At 45.4% G+C, this 18,184-nt stretch overlaps 1 protein-coding gene across 1 annotated transcript; it reads right to left on the bottom strand.

Moving 5' to 3' along the window:
* Positions 1–1,405: 1,405 nt before the first annotated feature.
* Positions 1,406–6,051, bottom strand: LOC126028509 (galectin-4-like). Its single transcript, XM_049787475.1, has 7 exons — positions 5,963–6,051; positions 5,148–5,352; positions 4,058–4,192; positions 2,434–2,475; positions 1,928–2,016; positions 1,749–1,827; positions 1,406–1,552 (listed from the first exon to the last, which is right to left on the bottom strand). The coding sequence occupies exons 1-7, from the start codon at positions 6,049–6,051 to the stop codon at positions 1,406–1,408; spliced, it is 786 nt and encodes a 261-aa protein (XP_049643432.1).
* Between the last annotated feature and the right edge of the window lie 12,133 nt (positions 6,052–18,184).

Raw genomic sequence — 18,184 nt, 5'->3', positions numbered from 1 at the left:
TGGAGACCAGCTCTTGCCAGGTATGGGGTTTGGGGAAGACCCATGCTGGAGGCCCTCTCCCTAGCCTGGGGAATGCTGGGAGGCTTGACAGGTTCCCAGCCGTCCTCCTCTTTCTCCCCTGGACTCCAGGCCTTCCCTGGGGTCCAGCTCAGATGGCCAGAAGTGGGTTCAGATGGACTCTTAGGGGTCCTCAGCCTTCCCCCTTCCCTCCATACTCCAGGGGGGAGGTGCATGGGGAGGAGGGCGAGCAGATATCTGGCTTCCGGTTTTCTTTTTTATTCTGGAGACCAGCTCTTGCCAGGTATGGGGTATGGGGAGACCCCATGCCGGAGGCCTTCTCCCTAGCCTGGGGAGTACTGGGGGGCTTGGCAGACCCCCAATCGTCCCCCTCTTTCTTCCCTGACTCCAGGCCTTTCCTGGGGTCCAGCTCAGATGGCCAGAAGTGGGTTCAGGTGGACTCTTAGGGGTCCTCAGGCTTCCCCCTCCCTCCGTACTCCAGGGGGGAGGTGCATGGGGAGGAGGGCGGGCAGATATCTGGCTTCCGGTTTCCTTTTTGATTCTGGAGGCCAGCTCTTGCCAGGTATGGGGTTTGGGGAGGCCCCATGCCAGAGGCCTTCTCCCTAGCCTGGAGAGTACTGGGATGCTTGGCAGGCCCCCAGCCATCCCCCCTTTCTCCCCTGAACTCCAGGCCTTCCCTGGGCGCCGGTCCAGGTGGACTCTATAGGGGTCATCAGGCTTTCCCCCTACCTCTTTCTACAATAATGGTAATGCACTTTGGGAGGAGGGCGGGCCTTTCTAGCACTGGTTTATGCTGGGACAGTCACTGGAAATTTTTTCTCCTTGGTCTCCTATTGATAGTATTGTATGCATATAGTTTATATATACATAATATCTATCTTGTATTGTGACCTTGATACTGCCCTACAAAGCTCATTTCTAATTTTTTACTGCCTCAGTCCCAACCCTTATTTCCCCCCATCTTCCCATGTAGGTGCAGCTCATGATATGAAGCTCACCACATAGAGTGATGAGTGCAGTTAGAGAAATAACTACACTGAAAACTATCATAACAATGTAAATGAATGAGGGAAATAGAAAGTCTGTCTCGAGTACAGGTTTGGGTGGGATGGGGAGGAGGGAGATCTGGGAAACTGGTGGTGGGAATCTTGCACTGGTGAAGGGGGTTGTTTTACATGACTCTAATCATACAACTACAATCATATTTGTAATCTCGGTGTTTAAAGAAATATAATTTAAAAAAGAATAAATGAAGAAATAAAGGATTAATTGAAAAAAAAAGAAAGAAGCAGACACACATATTTGCTAAGACACCCTCGGACATTTGATTGATGGCTTAAGTGCAAGTCCTGGGGTGATGTCCCTTTCTGGTTTCCCCAGATGCAACTCAGACCTGGACGTAGGACAATAAGACATCCCCCGTGATCTCCAGTAAGTTGATCTTGGTGAAATTTTCCACTCGATGTTGGAAGTGAAAGACGAGCTTGCCATAGTTACGCACCTCGTAGCAATCGGTGTGGATGAGGATGGACAACTGTAGGAGAAGGGCGGGTATGTGTGTGTGAGTGTGTGTGTGTGTGTGTGTGTGTGAGTTTGAGGGACATGCAGCATTTGCAGGGACAGAGGAGGAGAGTAGGACTCACGTCAAAGGACTTTCCTGGCCCAAAGGGATTTTTGGAGATGTGCCTTTCCTCAGTTTCCCATCTGCCATTTTGGAAACTGTTCCTCACCAGAACACCCTCTTTGATACGGGGGTTGATGTGCAGGGCTATGTCCCCCGTTTCTCCCATATTGAAGTTGATGGCAAATCTGGAGGCAGAGTGGAAGTTGTGGGTCAGCACATGCTCCCCAAGAAAGGAGAAGCCTGGTAACTGGACTCTGGGAGTGAAGGCTCCATGTGGGACTGTACCTGTAAGCTGAGTTCTGGATAAAGCCCTTGATGATGAAGGTTCTATTTATGGTCAGGCCTTCTTTCAGATTCACCACATATGGCACTGGCTGTGGGTAAGAACATGGGGCCCCTTTATGTTGGAATCACAAGACACCAGACTGGAGTACCCATGGCTCTATGGAGCCTCCTAGCCCTTCTTCTTCTTCCCCTCTCCCTCAGTCCATACTACATCTTCGCCCTCTCAGAGCACCCCCAAACAGGGCTCCCCACCTTCCATCAGTTTCTGCCTACTACTGGACCACCACTCACACAACCTGGTCCCCAGGAGCTTTTTACCAGGTTGAAGTCTGGGAGTGACTCCATTTGCTGTCAAGGAAAAGAGAGAGAGTAGAACAGTCAGCAAATATTTACACCAGATATCTACATGCCAGCATTTCTCAGGGTGCTGGTGGGCACCACTTAGAGCTGGTCATGAAGCCCACATTCCTACCCCAGACCCCCATTGTCCATGACCCTCTACTTACTGGCGGGTTACAGGTAAGCAGGTTGCTTCTTGCAGCAGCGTCCTACAAGAGAAACAGAGAAAAAAAAAATCATGAGGGGAATTAGTATTCTCAGGCATTGAATCCCACATCAAAGAGAAATACATCACCCCACATCAAAAATGTATGGGATACACAGGGATAACCACATGCTTTGTGGACACAGAGGGAAAAAAAGAGGCCGTGAAAAAGAAATAAAAGGAGGCCATGAGGGATACACTGAACTTATAGCTGGATGACATGATAGATGCCCTCCAGGATAGCCCCAACTCTACTGTCCCATATACTCAGACAACTGCAGGTCATTAGTCAAGGACCCACCCCATTAGGGATCTCCAATGAGCAAATAATAAACAATGAGTGACTCCCTTCATTTATTGTTTTCATTTGGGGCCACACCTGAAGATGTACTGGGAACCACTTCTGATTCTGCTATACTCGGGGGATCATGTGATGCTGAGGGGGAACCAGCCTCCTGCACATAGCCTGTCTCCATCCCTTTGAGCCCTCTCAGTGTAGCCCACTCCTTTAGACTTGGACTGTTCTAAGGGCCGAGATCAAACTCAACAGGCTGAGCACAGGCCTCAGATGCATGAGGTGTCACAGTCCAAGGAGTGACCTCAGAGCACAGAATCAGAAAGAGTCCCTGAACTTGGCTGGGGGTGACCCAGGTACAACCATAAAAGGACCCAATATTCTTACCCTATCTGTGTTTTCCTGCTGTGCCTGGGCCTTCAAGAATCTCCTCTCCTCTTATATTTACCCCCTCTTGGAACCCCTGCTCACCACTTCTCTAAACTCAATTTTCCTCTCATTCTGCTACTAACCACTATGCACCTGGGAATTCTTGGCACCCGTCACTCCTTTTTGAAACCCCCAGTCAGGGTGCCGGAGCAGTGGCGCAAGTGGTAGGGTGTTTGCATGGCATGCACTAACCTAGGATGGACCATGGTTCGATTCCTTGGTCCCCCAAACCAGGAGTGATTTCTGAGTGCATAGCCAGAAGTAACTTCTAAGCATCACCAGGTGTACCCCAAAAACCAAAAATAAATAAATAAATGAATAAATAAATTTTAAAAACCCAGTCACTCTGCTTCATTCTCTGAGATTGTAATTCCAGATCTCAGCCTCTCCCTACCTCTCTATCTCTCTCTCCCCATCTCTCTCTCTTAGTCTATCTCTCTGACTCTATCTACCTCTCTCAGCTCACCTGCTGCATGAACCCCTTTGTCTGCCTCCAGCCCTCCTAATGCTTCCCCACTCCTCTTGCCATCTTTTTATTTTTTATTTATTTTTAATGACATTTTATTTAAACACCTTGGTTACAAAAATGATTGTGGTTGAGTTTCAGTCATATAAGAGGACACCTCCCCATCACCAGTGCAACATTCCCACTACCAATGTCCCAAATATCCCTCCTCCCCACCCTCCCCCCACCTGTACTCTAGACAGGCTTTCTATTTCCCTCATACATTCTCATTGTTAGGATATTTGGGGGGCAGCAGGCTTTTCTAGGACTGGTTCAGGATCCACAAATCCTTCTCGGTAAATCAGCCAATGAAAGGAAAGGAAAGACAGTATATAACCAATGAGAGAAACTGCCCACCTGGATGGGGGTAGAACTGCAGTCAATGAAGTGAATGGAATGGACGCTCACGTCACCCTGTACATGCAGGTGGGTGACCTTCTGGAAGGGCATCTGGTGCCCAAACTCATAGGAAGGATTTCCTATCACTTTCACCTGGAGGACAAGTACAAAGTCATGGAGATCACGTGACCTTAGGAAGATAAAAAAAATAGGGAGTAAAGTATAGGGAACATTATCAGGAAGGATCATGGGAAAAGTTATGCTGTGGACCCAGAGTCAGAGCCTTGAGTCTACAGGGCTAACTAAAGTCCATACAATGTCAAGGCTCAGCTCCTATGGGTGGTGGGGAGGTGATGGAGGGAAGAACACATGCTCTGTATGTCTGAAGTCTGAGTTCTAACTGGACATCCAAAGTGGAACAGCTCAGAAGGGGCATATGAAAGCCCATAGAATGCACAGTTAGATATACATCAGGAAGAATTCCTGTCTGTCTGAATTTTCAGGACTAGGTCCTCTTGTTTTTAGGGATGAGGGAGAGGACCCCACAGCCCTGTGCTTAGGAGCTACTACTCATTCTGTGCTCAGGGACAGTATATGCTGCTGGGATTTGCACAGCTACAGTCCCAAGAAGGCCGGTGCCTTCCCTTCTGTACACTGTCTCTAGCCCTGGGGTCTAGTTCTAACATAGACTCTATGACTCAGGATGCTTCACAATCCTCTAAGAATATTTTCTGGAAAATGTGGGGGGCTGGGGACAGGGCTGGATTGTGGTTCAGCACTAGAGTATATGCTTGTGTATATAAGGTTCTGGCTTGGATCTTCATCCCATCCCCAAAATGACTATCATTTGTGTACACTTCAATTTAGGGCAACCCCAAATATCAGAGCCACAAAGGGACAGGAAGAAAAAAATTTAACCAAATGAGGATGGAGAGATATTTTCAGGACCAGAGCTCATGCTGTTTGCTGGTATCCTAAGTTTGATTCTCTGGACCTAATGGTCACCCAGCACCAGAAGGAAGGGACCCTCCAAAAAACAATGAAATAAAATAAATGTAAGCAACAAAAGAAGGGATTGAAGGAAAGGGGCTGTTGGCCAAGCTCTGACCATGTAGTAATCCTGTAGGACCATCACCAGCAGCTGGAAGTATTCTCCCTCTTTGAAGGGTGAGCTGATTTTTGTCTGCTCTTTGCCCCACTGGCCTGACTGCTTTGAGTTGAAGACCATCTTATTCCTGCTATCAAAGTGAAGGTTGAAGTGGAAGGCGATATCAGCTTCCGGTTCAGGTCCCAAGGCAAAGTCCACCTCGAACCTAGGGAAGATAGAGGGTCAGTTACCCAAGTCTCCAAGCCAAGGTTAAAGGCCTGGGGCAGAGCTCCAAGAAGCCATCTAGGGCCCGGAGAGATAGCACAGCGGTGTTTGCCTTGCAAGCAGCCAATACAAAACCAAAGGTGGTTGGTTCGAATCCCGGTGTCCCATATGGTCCCCCATGCCTGCCAGGAGCTATTTCTGAGCAGACAGCCAGGAGTAACCCATGAGCACCGCCGGGTGTGGCCCAAAAAAAACAAAACAAAAAAAAAAAGCCATCTATGTTCCACAACCCAAAACTCTCATAGCTCAGGACTCCCTGACTCCTCTCTGGCCATGGCACCCTACCCCATGCACAGAGGATGGATGACTGACAAAATCAGAGCACCTTCTCCTCAATAGAGAACCCCGAGGTCTTCATAGGTAGTTACCACAACACTTGGTCTTTGCACCAACACTTTCTACTCCCTAAAATTCACCATAAGATACAGCTTAGGACCCACTTAGCTGGCTTTTCATGCTGACTGATTAGTTTTCTTTGGCGGGGGGGGGGGGGGGAGTCCTTCCAGGAATTCTGGGGCTGAGGAGTCTCACCAAAGTGAAGAATCCCTCACCAATTCATGTCGTTGTTGATCACACCCTCGATGTAGATGACCATCCCCTCATTCAGGCTGCCTGGGATGGCCCTCTTGAAGGGCAACATCTGTGGAAGGCTCTGGGTCAGGGCCTCCAAGCACAGAGTATCCCATCCTCTCATGGGTGTTAATTGCATGTACTTAAGGGGATCACTATCAATGTTTCTTTAAGGAGTAATAACTCTCTCCTGTAAAAACAATTGGACTGGACCATGCTCCCTGGACTGGGCCACTCCCCCCTATAATAACAATTAAGTATTAATTAAGTATAAAGAGGTGGAGCCTGGCACTTGGGGTGGGGCATGGTGGTACATACTGGAGCAGAGCCTGCCAGCTGGCAGGTATAAAGGTCCAAGACCCCCTCCCACCGTACCCCCCCCCACAGGGCCTGATAGACAGCATCAGCAAAATGCAATTTGCTCCACCTTTCTCTCCTTTTTCCACTTCAACCCCCAGCTCTAGGCCTTTTTCTCCTGCTCTCTAGCCAGTGATCTCTCTTTCTCTCTTCTCTCTCTTTTCCCTCTCCTCTCTCACTCATTCCCTCCCTCTCTCTCCTCTCTCACTCATTCCTTCCCTCTCTCTCTCCCTCTCTCTCTCACTCATTCCTTCCCTCTCTCTCTCTCTCCCTCTCTTCCCACCTCTCTCTCTCTCTCTCTCTCTCTCTCTCTCTCTCTCTCTCTCTCTCTCTCTCTCTCTCCCCCCCCAGCCAACTGCAGGAGAGGAATAGCAATAAAGGCTCTTTCTACTTCTTTTCTCCTCTCTGTCTCTGACTGCTTAAGCTCAGTTGTGGGTCACTGTAGTAGGGAGCATCCAAAAATCTCTTCACAAGGAAAAGAGACCCTACAGGGTGAGAAGTCAGCAGGAACAAGGTATTCAGCATTATGAGTGAGGCGTTTGTACAGACTAAACCAAGTCCCCCATGCCCTTCATTCAGGGGCACTACCAAGCTTCAGGCTGGGGAACCAGGTAAGTTGGGGGGGGGGCGGGGTGTTCAGGATGAGCCCAGGTCAGGGCCTGGGTTATTAGCTCACCGGGTTGTTGGTGGGACGGTACCGGAGTGCAGAGAGAGGAATCATCTTCAGAGACTGGGCAGGCAGCTTGTCTTGCATGCAATGGCTGCAGGAGTGAAGATAGGGAACATGGCGCCTGTGCTGAGTCTTATATGCTCTCGGGAGGGACCCTGTTCCCTCATCCAGAAAGTCCATCTCCTGTGCCCTCTCCACCACGCCCCAAGACCTTTCTGAGTAAAGGTCACCCCTGAGAACAGTTTCATTATGACCTAATATTCTACCATTTCCTTTTTTTTTGTTATAACAGAATTCAAATCCTTATCTTTTTTTGAGGGGGGAGTCATACCTGGCAGTGCTCATGGGTTACTCCTAGCTCTGCACTCAGAAATTGCTCCTGGCAGGCTCAGGGGACCATATTGGATGTTGGAATTCTAACCACTGTCCATCCTAAATCGGCTGCATGAAGGCAAATGCCCTGCGCTGTGCTATCTCACTGATCCCAAAGCATTATCTTTTGCTGGGGTCCCCACGTGTTGCAGGGAGACAGATAGAGGGTCCCTGTTAGTGAGCTTTTCAGGAATATTAGCTAATCATCAGCCATGACACACCCCAAAGCATGATGTGATAGTAAACTCTTGGGATATGGAGAAAATAAGTCATCACCAAGGTGCAGAAATCAACACACCACTCAGAGAACAGTGGACCTCTTGAGAAAAAAGAGAAGTGTTAAGAGACTCTAAAGATAGAGATTAAAGTAATAAAATGAACCTCAAGAATAAAGGCCAGGGCCCGGAGAGATAGCTCAGCGGCTTTTTTTTTTTTTTTTTTTTTTTTTGCCTTGCAAATAGCCGATCCAGGACCTAAGGTGGTTGGTCCGGGTGTCCCATATGGTCCCCGTGCCTGCCAGGAGCTATTTCTGAGCAGATAGCTAGGAGTAACCCCTGAGCACAAGCCGGGTGTGACCTAAAAAAAAAACCAAAACAAAACAAAACAAAACAAAACAAAACTTAAAAAAGAAAGATAAAAAGAATAAAGGCCAAGCCTCTTCCCCTAGGCCATGTCAGAGGCTATAAGGAAACTCTACTTGGAGTAGTTTGAGAAAAGCTTAATGATAAACCCAACTTTGTCAAACCCCTGGGCATGTTTAGCACCTTGGAGAATCAGCAGCAGAAGACACAGGACATGTTTGCTATTGGCCTTGACCTCTTGGAGAAATCTGTGTTCTCTGAACTAGCATCTCTCTCTCTGTCCCTATGCTCCATAGGTTCTTCTGAAGAGAGATGTTGTACTCCATTATTCTCCTCCTGAAATTCCTTTTAAGGTGAAAGATGACATTCCTAGAAAACCTGGAAAGACACTGGAATGAACTTTCCTGGTCCAATAAAGAGCAACCCTTGCTCCAGCCTGAGTCCACAGTTCCCAAGAACTCATGTGGTGGAACCAACACTGTGTAGATCAAGTGGATTATTAGAATAGCTCAATAACTACCAGATGGAACTCATGGGATATTGGCATCCATGCTGGGTAAATGTTTACATGTGAATTTTACAGTCTGGTTGTTTTATTTGGGGGGGGCGGGTACTGAGTCACAGCCTGTGGTGTTCAGGGTTACTCCCGGCTCTGCACTCAGAAATCACTCCTGACAGCCTTGGGGGACCATGTGGGATGCCAGGGATCAAATTCAGGCCAGTCTCAGGTCAGCTGCATGCAAGGCAAACACTCTATCATTGTACTATCACTACAGCAACAGTCTGTGTTTTGGGGGGAACACTTTCTGGGGTGGTCAAGCCTTACTCCTGGATCAGTGCTTATTTGGCATTGTTTGTGGATTGAAGCCACATCACTTGCATACAACACAAATCCCAGCAGGCTATACTATCACTGGGGTTACAATCTGTTTTTTCTTTTAATCATTTACATTTTATTTCAGGATTTTTAATACTATTCTTTATAGTTCCATGCATACATTATCCCAGTAACACAGCCATCTCCAGAGTTCCTGCTCCCCTCTACAAGAGGCCCAAGGACCCCCTTCCTCGCCTTATTTTTTTTATTTGTTTGTTTTTGGGCCACATCCAGCAGTGCTCAGGGGTTATTCCTAGCTCTGCACTCTGAAATCACTCCTGAAGGCTCAGGGGCCCATATGAGATGCTAGGGATCAAATCTGGGCATGGCTGCATGCAAGGCAAATGCGCTACCTGCTGTGCTATCACTCTGGCCCTCCCTCCCTTCACTTGTAAACTTAGTTCTAGAGATAAAATCTTCCATTTGGTGACTTTGACCATTTGTTCTTCTCTTACATGTTTTTTTGTTTTGTTTTGTTTTGTTTTTTTTATTTTTGGGCCACACCCGGTAATGCTCAGGGGTTACTCCTGGCTATGTGCTCAGAAGTTGCTCCTGGCTTGGGGGACCATATGGGACACTGGGGGATCGAACCGCGGTCCGTCCAAGGCTAGCGCAGGCAAGGCAGGCACCTTACCTTTAGCGCCACCGCCGCCCCCTTACATGGTTTTTTTATTCCACATATGAGAGATCTGTTTTTTTTTCCTCCATTGTATAATGGTGATAATTACACTCACATGACACAGAGCTTATTTCCTAAAATTCCACAAAATTGTAAGCTGATAAAGTAGAATGTTTTCAAAATGATCTTTAGTTTATAAGGTTTATAATTGCTAAACTTAATATATAAACAATTTTGTCATACAGTTTAATAATAATTCTGTTAATACAGTGTTAAAAAAATATGTGAAATAGGAAAAATCCTACAAAGGTCAATTTTAGTAGGAGTGAAGAAAATGAAAAATTTAAGGGAAGAAATCTGAATAGGCCTATAAAAATAAGAAAGTAAAACTTGGGGCCAGGCGGTGGCGCTAGAGGTAAGGTGCCTGCCTTGCCTGCGCTAGCCTTGGACAGACTGCGGTTCTATCCCCCAGCATCCCATATGATCCCCCAAGCCAGGAGCAACTTCTGACCTCAGAGCCAGGAGCAACCCCTGAGCGTCACCGGGTGTGGCCCAAAGACCAAAAAAAAAAAAAAAAGAAAGAAAGTAAAACTTGGGGCCGGGCCGTGGCGCTAAAGGTAAGGTGCCTGCCTTGCCTGTGCTAGCCTTGGACGGACTGCGGTTCGATCCCCCGGTGTCCCATATGGTCCCCCAAGCCAGGAGCAACTTCTGAGCGCATAGTCAGGAGTAACCCCTGAGCGTTACTGGGTGTGGCCCAAAAACCAAAAAAAAAAAAAAAAAAAAAAAAGAAAGTAAAACTTTCTTACTTTTATAGGCCTACTCAGATATAAAACAAGTAGATATATTGAATTTGGGGCCACACTAGGGGTTACTCCTGGCTATGCACTCAGAAATTGCTCCTGCTTGGGGAACCATATGGGACTCCGGGGGATCGAACCGAGGTCCATCTTGGGTCAGCCACGTACATGCAAGGCAAATGCCCTACAGCTGCACTATCCTGAGTTTATATTAGGAAACATTTTAGATAATGATTCATCTATAAGCTAGTAAGTCAAAGATTGCAACAACAAAAAAAAGTTAAGGGATGTTATGAAAAAAACACCAGAAGTGCATAAAACAAGCAAGATGCATAAAATGTTAATTTTTTGTTTCATTTTTGGGTCACACCCGCAGCACTCAGTGGTTACTTCTGGCTCTGTACTCAGAAATAGCTCTTAGTAGATCCGGGGGGACCATATGGGATGCCGGGATTCAAACCATCATCTGCCCTGATTGGCTGCATGCACGGCAAATGCCCTCCTGCAATGCTATCTCAACAACCCTAAAACATTAGTTGGTTTTTGTTTTGTTTTGTTTTTCGGGCCACACCCATTTGATGCTCAGGGGTTACTCCTGGCTAAGCACTCAGAAATTGCCCCTGGCTTGGGGGATCATATGGGACACCAGGGGATCGAACCGCGGTCCTTCCTTGGCTAGTGCTTGCAAGACAGACACCTTACCTCTAGCGCCACCTCACCGGCCCCAAATGTTAGTTTTTTATTGAAATGTATGACATCTCTTAGAAAGCTGGGAGTAAACGCACCTACCTTAACTAGAGGGCAACTATCAGCACCATTTTCTTTTCCTTTTCCATGTTTTGGAAAGTTGAGCCTGTATTTTAAAGAAGGTCCTTTCATGCATGTTGAAAAACTGGTTTCAAGGTTATGAATTCCCTAAACTGTTGCCTGTCCAGGAAGCTCTGTACAGTTTCTCAAAAGGAGTAACTAATCTCTCTGGACAGATTAGCAGCTTTTGGTGAGGTGTTCATTTCTTTGTTTTTAATATTACATTCCTCTATTCTCTCTGAATTATAAAATCTCATTGGATAGGTCTGTTGAGAATCCTGTGAGTTTTCTTTAAATTTAAGTACCTTACAGCTTTGAATAACCTGTCTCTGTCTTAGGTTTCTGTCATGTTAATCACAATATGTCTTGAAGTTTTCCTATTTGAGTCTACTTTCATTGGGGCCTTTGGGAACTCTTGGATTTGGTTTGCCTATATTTTTAACACAAAGAAATTAACCTATGATTTATTGAACTAATCACCAAATTTGCCTTCTTGTTCCTTGGGGGCTTCAGTGATTCTGATTTTGTTATCTGAAACTCAACCCATAGGTTAAAGAAAGTCACTGAGGGGGGCCGGAGAGATAGCATGGAGGTAAAGCGTTTGCCTTTCATGCAGAAGGTCATCGGTTCGAATCCCGGCGTCCCATATGGTCCCCCGTGCCTGCCAGGAGCAATTTCTGAGCATGGAGCCAGGAGTAACCCCTGAGCACTGCCGGGTGTGACCCAAAAACCACAAAAAAAAAAAAAAAAAAAAGAAAATCACTGAGAAAAAGGCTAAATAGGTATCACATAGGGAAGAATATTAGAAACATTGAAGAAATAGACAAACACACAATAGGAAATAAGCAAACAGGTCTCAGCCCAACCTGAGATAGAGAATTTATGAGTAGCCTCCTACTTTATTAATCAATGTGCTATTGATATAAGAAGAAAACTCCAAAAGTCAACTAAAGTACTCTGAACTTCTCTAAGCCAAATAATTGAGGTAATGTCTAGGTTAATAATCAAGAGGAAGCCTAGAATGCTGAGAGAGTCCAAAGGTATAGATTTAACAGACAGATGAGAGAAAACTTACCAGCTAGCATGTCTGTCCCTAGTGCCTGGCAACCTCCAAAAAGCAAAGTAGCTGTGGTATAATAAAATCTTTATTCAATTAAAAAAAAAAAAAGTAGCTGCATTGGGCAGACCAGCCCAAGGAGGAGGAATGCATCAGCTGTGGAAGGACAGGGCGACACCAAGAAGTCCAGATCTGTTATCACCACCTGGTCCTGCTAACATGCAAAAGAAAGGCCCATTAAAAAAGAATTCACCCCAACCCAGGGACAATCAGGGGACAAATTCATCCCCTGATGTCCAGGTACCCTCGGAAAGGTCTGAGGAGGCCTAAGGTAATCTCTCCAGATTTGTTATTACAATGGTTGAACTTCCTAAGTAGCATATAGCAATATAAAACTTGTAATTAATACTTGAGATTCCTAGTTCTGTCCTTTTTGTTTGTTTTGTTTGTTTGGGGCCACACCTGGTGACAATCAGGGATTATTCTGGCTCTGCACTCAGAAATCTCTCCTGATAGGCTTGGGGAACCATATGGTTGTGTTTGTTTTGTATATTATATTCTTTTGCATTTCTCTTCATTCTGGCTAGGTTCCTTTTTTGCCTCTGAATAGGGGAGGACTTGATTCCAGTGAAACAGAGCAGTTCACCTGAATTGTTCTTCTCCAGAGCTCTAGAGACTCTCTAGCTTTTTGATACTGTGTTAGGAAGAAAATAGAAAGTTAGCATTGACAAGGCAGCCATTCTCCAATATGTATATGATTTGCAGTTTAGCTCAAGGGCCACATTGGCCTCCCCACTTAGATATTAAATGTCCTTGGTGAATGCAGATATAGAAGGTCCCCAATGAGGCACCAATTGCCAGGTAGAAAGTGAAGTATTTAGTATCTGAACTGACTCCTGGGGTTCCATCACTGTCTAGTCTTCATCTCAGTTTCTGTTGCTTTGGGACATTTGTTGTGCGTTACTTGGTTTCTTTATAGCCAATATATGAAGAAGATCGCTCCATACATCTTCCTCTCCTTATGACTAACTTGGCTCCATATTCTCCAGATTCATTCAAATAGCAAACATTTTCATGGCTGCCTCTGTTCTTAGGACTGTGTAGTAGTGCTTTTGTTGTTGGTGATGGTGGTGGTGGTGGTGGTTCTTGTTCTCTTTGGTTTGGGGGTCACACCCAGGAGTATTCAAAGGTTACTCATGGCACAGCACTGAGGAATCACTCCTGGCAGGCTCAGAGGACCATATGGGATGCTGAGGATCGAATTTAGGTCAGTCGCATGCAAGACAAATGCCCTACCTGCTGTGCTACGGTTCCAGGCCCCATATTGCTTTGTATAAACCAAGCATGGTTTCTTTTTCCAATCATTTGTTGTTCTTGTCGCATGTGTTGTTTTCAGATTTGGGGTATTGTGATGAGAGCTGCAAAAAATATAAAAGTGTGTTTGTCTTTTCTCACTAAAGTTATTGGACCTATGGGATAAATGCCCAACCGTGGAATTGCAGGATCATGTAAAAGCTCAATGCCTTGTTATCTGAAGCATCTATACTGCTTTCCAAAAAGGTTGGACCAGTTGGCATACCCACCAGCACCAGGATAAGGGATTCAATTATATCCACATGCACACCAATTCTGATTGAGTTTGCACTTTATAATATATGCCAGTCTCACATTTATTCATCTCTTTACCTTTTTGATGAAGTTTGATGTTTTCATGAGGTTTGGTGTTTTCGCCACAGTTCATTCTACCAGCACAAACCTTTGTCAGATGACTGATGGGCTAATATTTGTCCCAGTATAGAGTGAGTTTTATCTATTAGTATTGATCACTGAACCTCTTTACAAGACAATAAAGAAAAATAAGTTAGGGTCCCTGATATGGAATGAAAGCTACCAATATGTATTTTTTTAAATTACACAGAATTAATTTAAACTAGTAAAATTAATTATATATTTAAATACATTTGTTGTTTGTTTGGTTTTTGTTTTGGGGCCACACCCAATGACACTCAGGGGTCACTCTTGGCTTGGGGGACCATGTGAAATGCTGGGGAATCGAACCTTGATCCGTCCTAGATTAGCATGTGCAAGGCAAATGCCCTACCGCTTGCGCCACAGCTTCGGGCCATATTTAAATAAGTTTTTTGTTTTGTTTGTTTTTTTTGGTTTTTTGGGCCACACCCGGCAGTGCTCAGGGGTTACTGCTGGCTGTCTGCTCAGAAATAGCTCCTGGCAGGCATGGGGGACCATATGGGACACCGGGATTCGAACCAACCACCTTTGGTCCTGGATCGGCTGCTTGCAAGGCAAACACCGCTGTGCTATCTCTCCGGGCCCTTAAATAAGTTTTTAATTGAATCACTGTGTGATGCACAGTTTCAAAGTTGCTCACGATTGAGCTTCAGTCATGCAGTGTTCCACACTCACCCCTTCATCAGTACACATTTCCCACCACCAATGTCCCCAGTTGAAACATCATCTTTGTAACCCCTCTCCCAACTTCCTCCTATCTCACCTAGAGAGGAAGACCATCCCATAGCTGAGAGGGATCTGTGGTTACTAATAAAAGGGTTGCCTCAGGAGTGTAAAAAGGAATTGAGAGACAGATTCAGGAAGAAGCGGCTGGAGGGATAGGCAACATGGAGGGATAAGAAACAGGTTTATGTTCAGGGCAGCTTATGAAGGCTGCTTAAAAAGGTTTAAGCTTAGAAGCCACTCTTGATAGCCAGGGCCTAGAATAAAGCTAATGTCTCCTGAAGCTTCATGACTGCTATAGATCATTTCCTCGCAGCTATCCTGAACCCTGAGACCTGCCGGCAGGAAGGGATTGCAGGCACGAAGCCTGGGCCGGCAGAGAAAGGCCTCACCATTTATCCAGCACCATCCACAACCACCCAGGACTCAATAATTAATATGTATTTCTACAATCTTGTTTCAGTTCTGGTACCTAATAGAGAAAAACTTTCATCTAAAAAGCAAGCAGTAGCTGTATGACTACAAAAAAAAAAATGGAAGTTAATTTGCTAAATAGCTTGATACTGAGGCTAAAGGCTGGCCTGGACGGACCCAAAAAGTAACAGCAACTCCTCTCCTGGCAGAGGATCCCACAGACTCTGGGATCCTCACTTGGAGCCCACATGCCCTTCAAGTTCAGCATATGCTTGTGGCAAAACCTCAGCAATGGCTGACAGATAGGAGATTGTCAAACTAGCAGAACCTACTCATCAACTCTCCAAAAGTAACTCGCTGAACTTCAGAATCTTAATCCTGTCCGCCTTGTTCCCATCACTGAGTATATCCGTGAAAGCACGAATCATACAAGCACAGAGTTGATGGAACAAAGTTCATCCTATTAGGCTGCTGTAAAAGTAGTTCCTCATGCACCCACACATAGTAACACAGGTGAAAATCAGTTTACCGGTGCTAGTATCTGTTTCTTTCAGTGCCAGGAAAAGATGCATGTGCTGCCTTTAGTCTAGCCAGGACTATTCATGCAAGAGGGGCAGGGGAGGGGGCAGACTTCAGCTCATAACACAGAAAGAATTGCACTACCCACGCCTACCAGTGAACAGAAGGACTATAAATATCTATCCTAGTTCTAAAAATGCTTTCTTATTTCTACAGTTACAAGTGGCTATTTAGAAACAAAATTGGGGGCCAGAGTGATAGCAAAGTGGCTGCCTTGTCAATGCTAACTTTCTTTTTTTTTTTAATAATATAATTTTTATTTTGATCATAGTGGTTTACATGTTGACAATAATATTTTAGTTAAATATTTACATAACATCAGGGGGGATTCCCATCACCAAGTTGTCTTCCCTTCACCTCTGTTTTTGTCGTATCTCCCATATCCACTTCCCTCACCCCCAGGGCTGCTAGAATATGTGGTCCCCTATGTACCTATCCTACCACATAGTAGTCTTGCATGTGGCCAACTTCGGACAGACCCAGTTAGATCCCTGGCATCACATATCCCAAGCCTGCTAGGAGCAATTTCTGAATGCAGAGCCTTGCACTCATTCCCTGAGTGCAGCCAGGTATGGCTCAAAAACAAACAAACAAACAAAATGAAATTATGCTCAAATAAAAAGTGTGTTTGAAAAGCATAATATGTGTCTTATGTATCAGGGGAGAGAGGAAGTTGTGTTTTGCTTGTTTTATAGTACTGGAGATCCCTCTCAATGCCTCATACATGCAACGCAAGCACTCCACCCATGAGCTGTATTTCTGGCCCATGTAGTAGAGTTTTTACAATTTGCTTACGATTTAGAAACAGTATCAAAATGAGATTTAAAGGGAAGGGTAAAGATTTTGTATTATGTACAATTAAAGCTAATAAAATTAAAGCTGTATAAGAACCTCTTTCGGGACCAGAGATATGGTACAGCAGTAAATGCCAGAAACCAGCCTTGAAGTGATAGTACAGAGGGTAGGGCATTTGTCTTGTACTCAGCTGACCAGGTTTGATGCCCAACATCCCGTATGGTCCCTCGAGCCTATCAGAAGTGATTCCTGAGTACAGAGCCATGAGTAATCTTTGAGCACCAACAGGTGCCAACCAAAACTGAAACCAAAACCAAACCAAGCAAAAACTCCACAATACAAGAAAACAAAACAGATATAAGAGAGAAAAGCAAAGGGTCAGGGGGTTTACAGCCTCATGGACCCAAGGCTCTACACTCAGGAATCATTCTTGGCAGGCTTGGGGCATACAGGGGTCCTCAAACTTTTTAAACAGGGGGCCAGTTCACTGTCTCTCAGACCATTGGAGGGTCTGACTCTAGTAAAAACAAAACTTATGAACAAATTCTTTTTTTTTTTTTTTTTGGTTTTTGGGCCACACCCGCTTGACGCTCAGGGGTTACTCCTGGCTATGTGCTCAGAAATCGCCCCTGGCTTGGGTGGACCATATGGGACGCCGAACCGCGGTCCTTCCTTGGCTAGCGCTTGCAAGGCAGACACCTTACCTCCAGCGCCACCTACCCAGCCCCATGAACGAATTCTTATGCACACTGCCTATATCTTATTTTGCAATGAAGAAACAAAACAGATACAAGTACAATATGTGGCCCGCGGGCCATAGTTTGAGGACCACTGAAAGATGTTAGAGCTTAAACCTTGGTCAACCACAATCAAGGAAAATACCCTACTTGCTGTACTGTACTCTCTTCTCCCTATTATAATTTTTTAAAGACAAAAATAAATGTTAAAACTGTTAAGTGAGGGGTTGGGGATAGTACAGTAGTTAGGGAGCATGTCAGGCATACCCATGATCCACCTTTGACTATGGCCCCACATGGTTCCCTGAGTATTACTGGGGATAGCCTGAAGACATCAAGCACTAGGGAGTCCAGGGAAGTCCCCACACCTCAGAGTTGGAGCAGCATTGCATCTTTGGCCTTCACCTCAAACCCCTAGCTGAGAATTGACAGCAGAGTCTGCAACCTCCTGTGCATTGCTTGGGATATTCCCCTCACGGAGAAAGAATTATCTGGCTGACACCTGACTGTACTTCAACTATTTCCTCCTTGCTCTATCAATCCACCTAAGATCTCCATCTCTTCAAAGCCACAGACTTCAAAATCCATCAGGTCCTACCACTTCCCTGGCATCTTATTAGCTAGAACACAATATGTGTGCTTCTTGATTTGTGCAAAGGGTAGAAAATAGTATCTGCCCCAGTCTTTGAGACCTAATCTTCAGGGAATTGTGTTTTACCCAGAAACACATACTGCACACAGGGGGGGGGCACACTCATGACTCCAGAGAGACCCCACAAAAATATGCCAACATTAGAAATGTGTGTTACTCTTTTTTCTGTCCCCTTTTTATTATTGTGATGGGCAGGAACCTGCAGGAAATTGGAAGGGCATGAGGCTTTGAGAACTGCAGATCTAAGATCTGTCTCTGAACTGCCCTACACATACAAGACTTGAACCTTCAATGAACTCTACCTAGTAAGTCGGACAAAATGTTGTGCTCTGATAACAGAGACATTCCAAATGTGTTACCTCATTTTGTTTCTAGCAAACCAAAGCTTGCCATCCAGCTCCAATGGAAACTCAAAGC

This window comes from Suncus etruscus, chromosome 14, assembly GCF_024139225.1.
Source record: "Suncus etruscus isolate mSunEtr1 chromosome 14, mSunEtr1.pri.cur, whole genome shotgun sequence".
Taxonomy (NCBI): Eukaryota; Metazoa; Chordata; class Mammalia; order Eulipotyphla; family Soricidae; genus Suncus; species Suncus etruscus.
The sequence above is the reverse complement of the archived record's forward strand: the minus strand, read 5'-3'. Positions and strand labels throughout refer to the sequence as shown.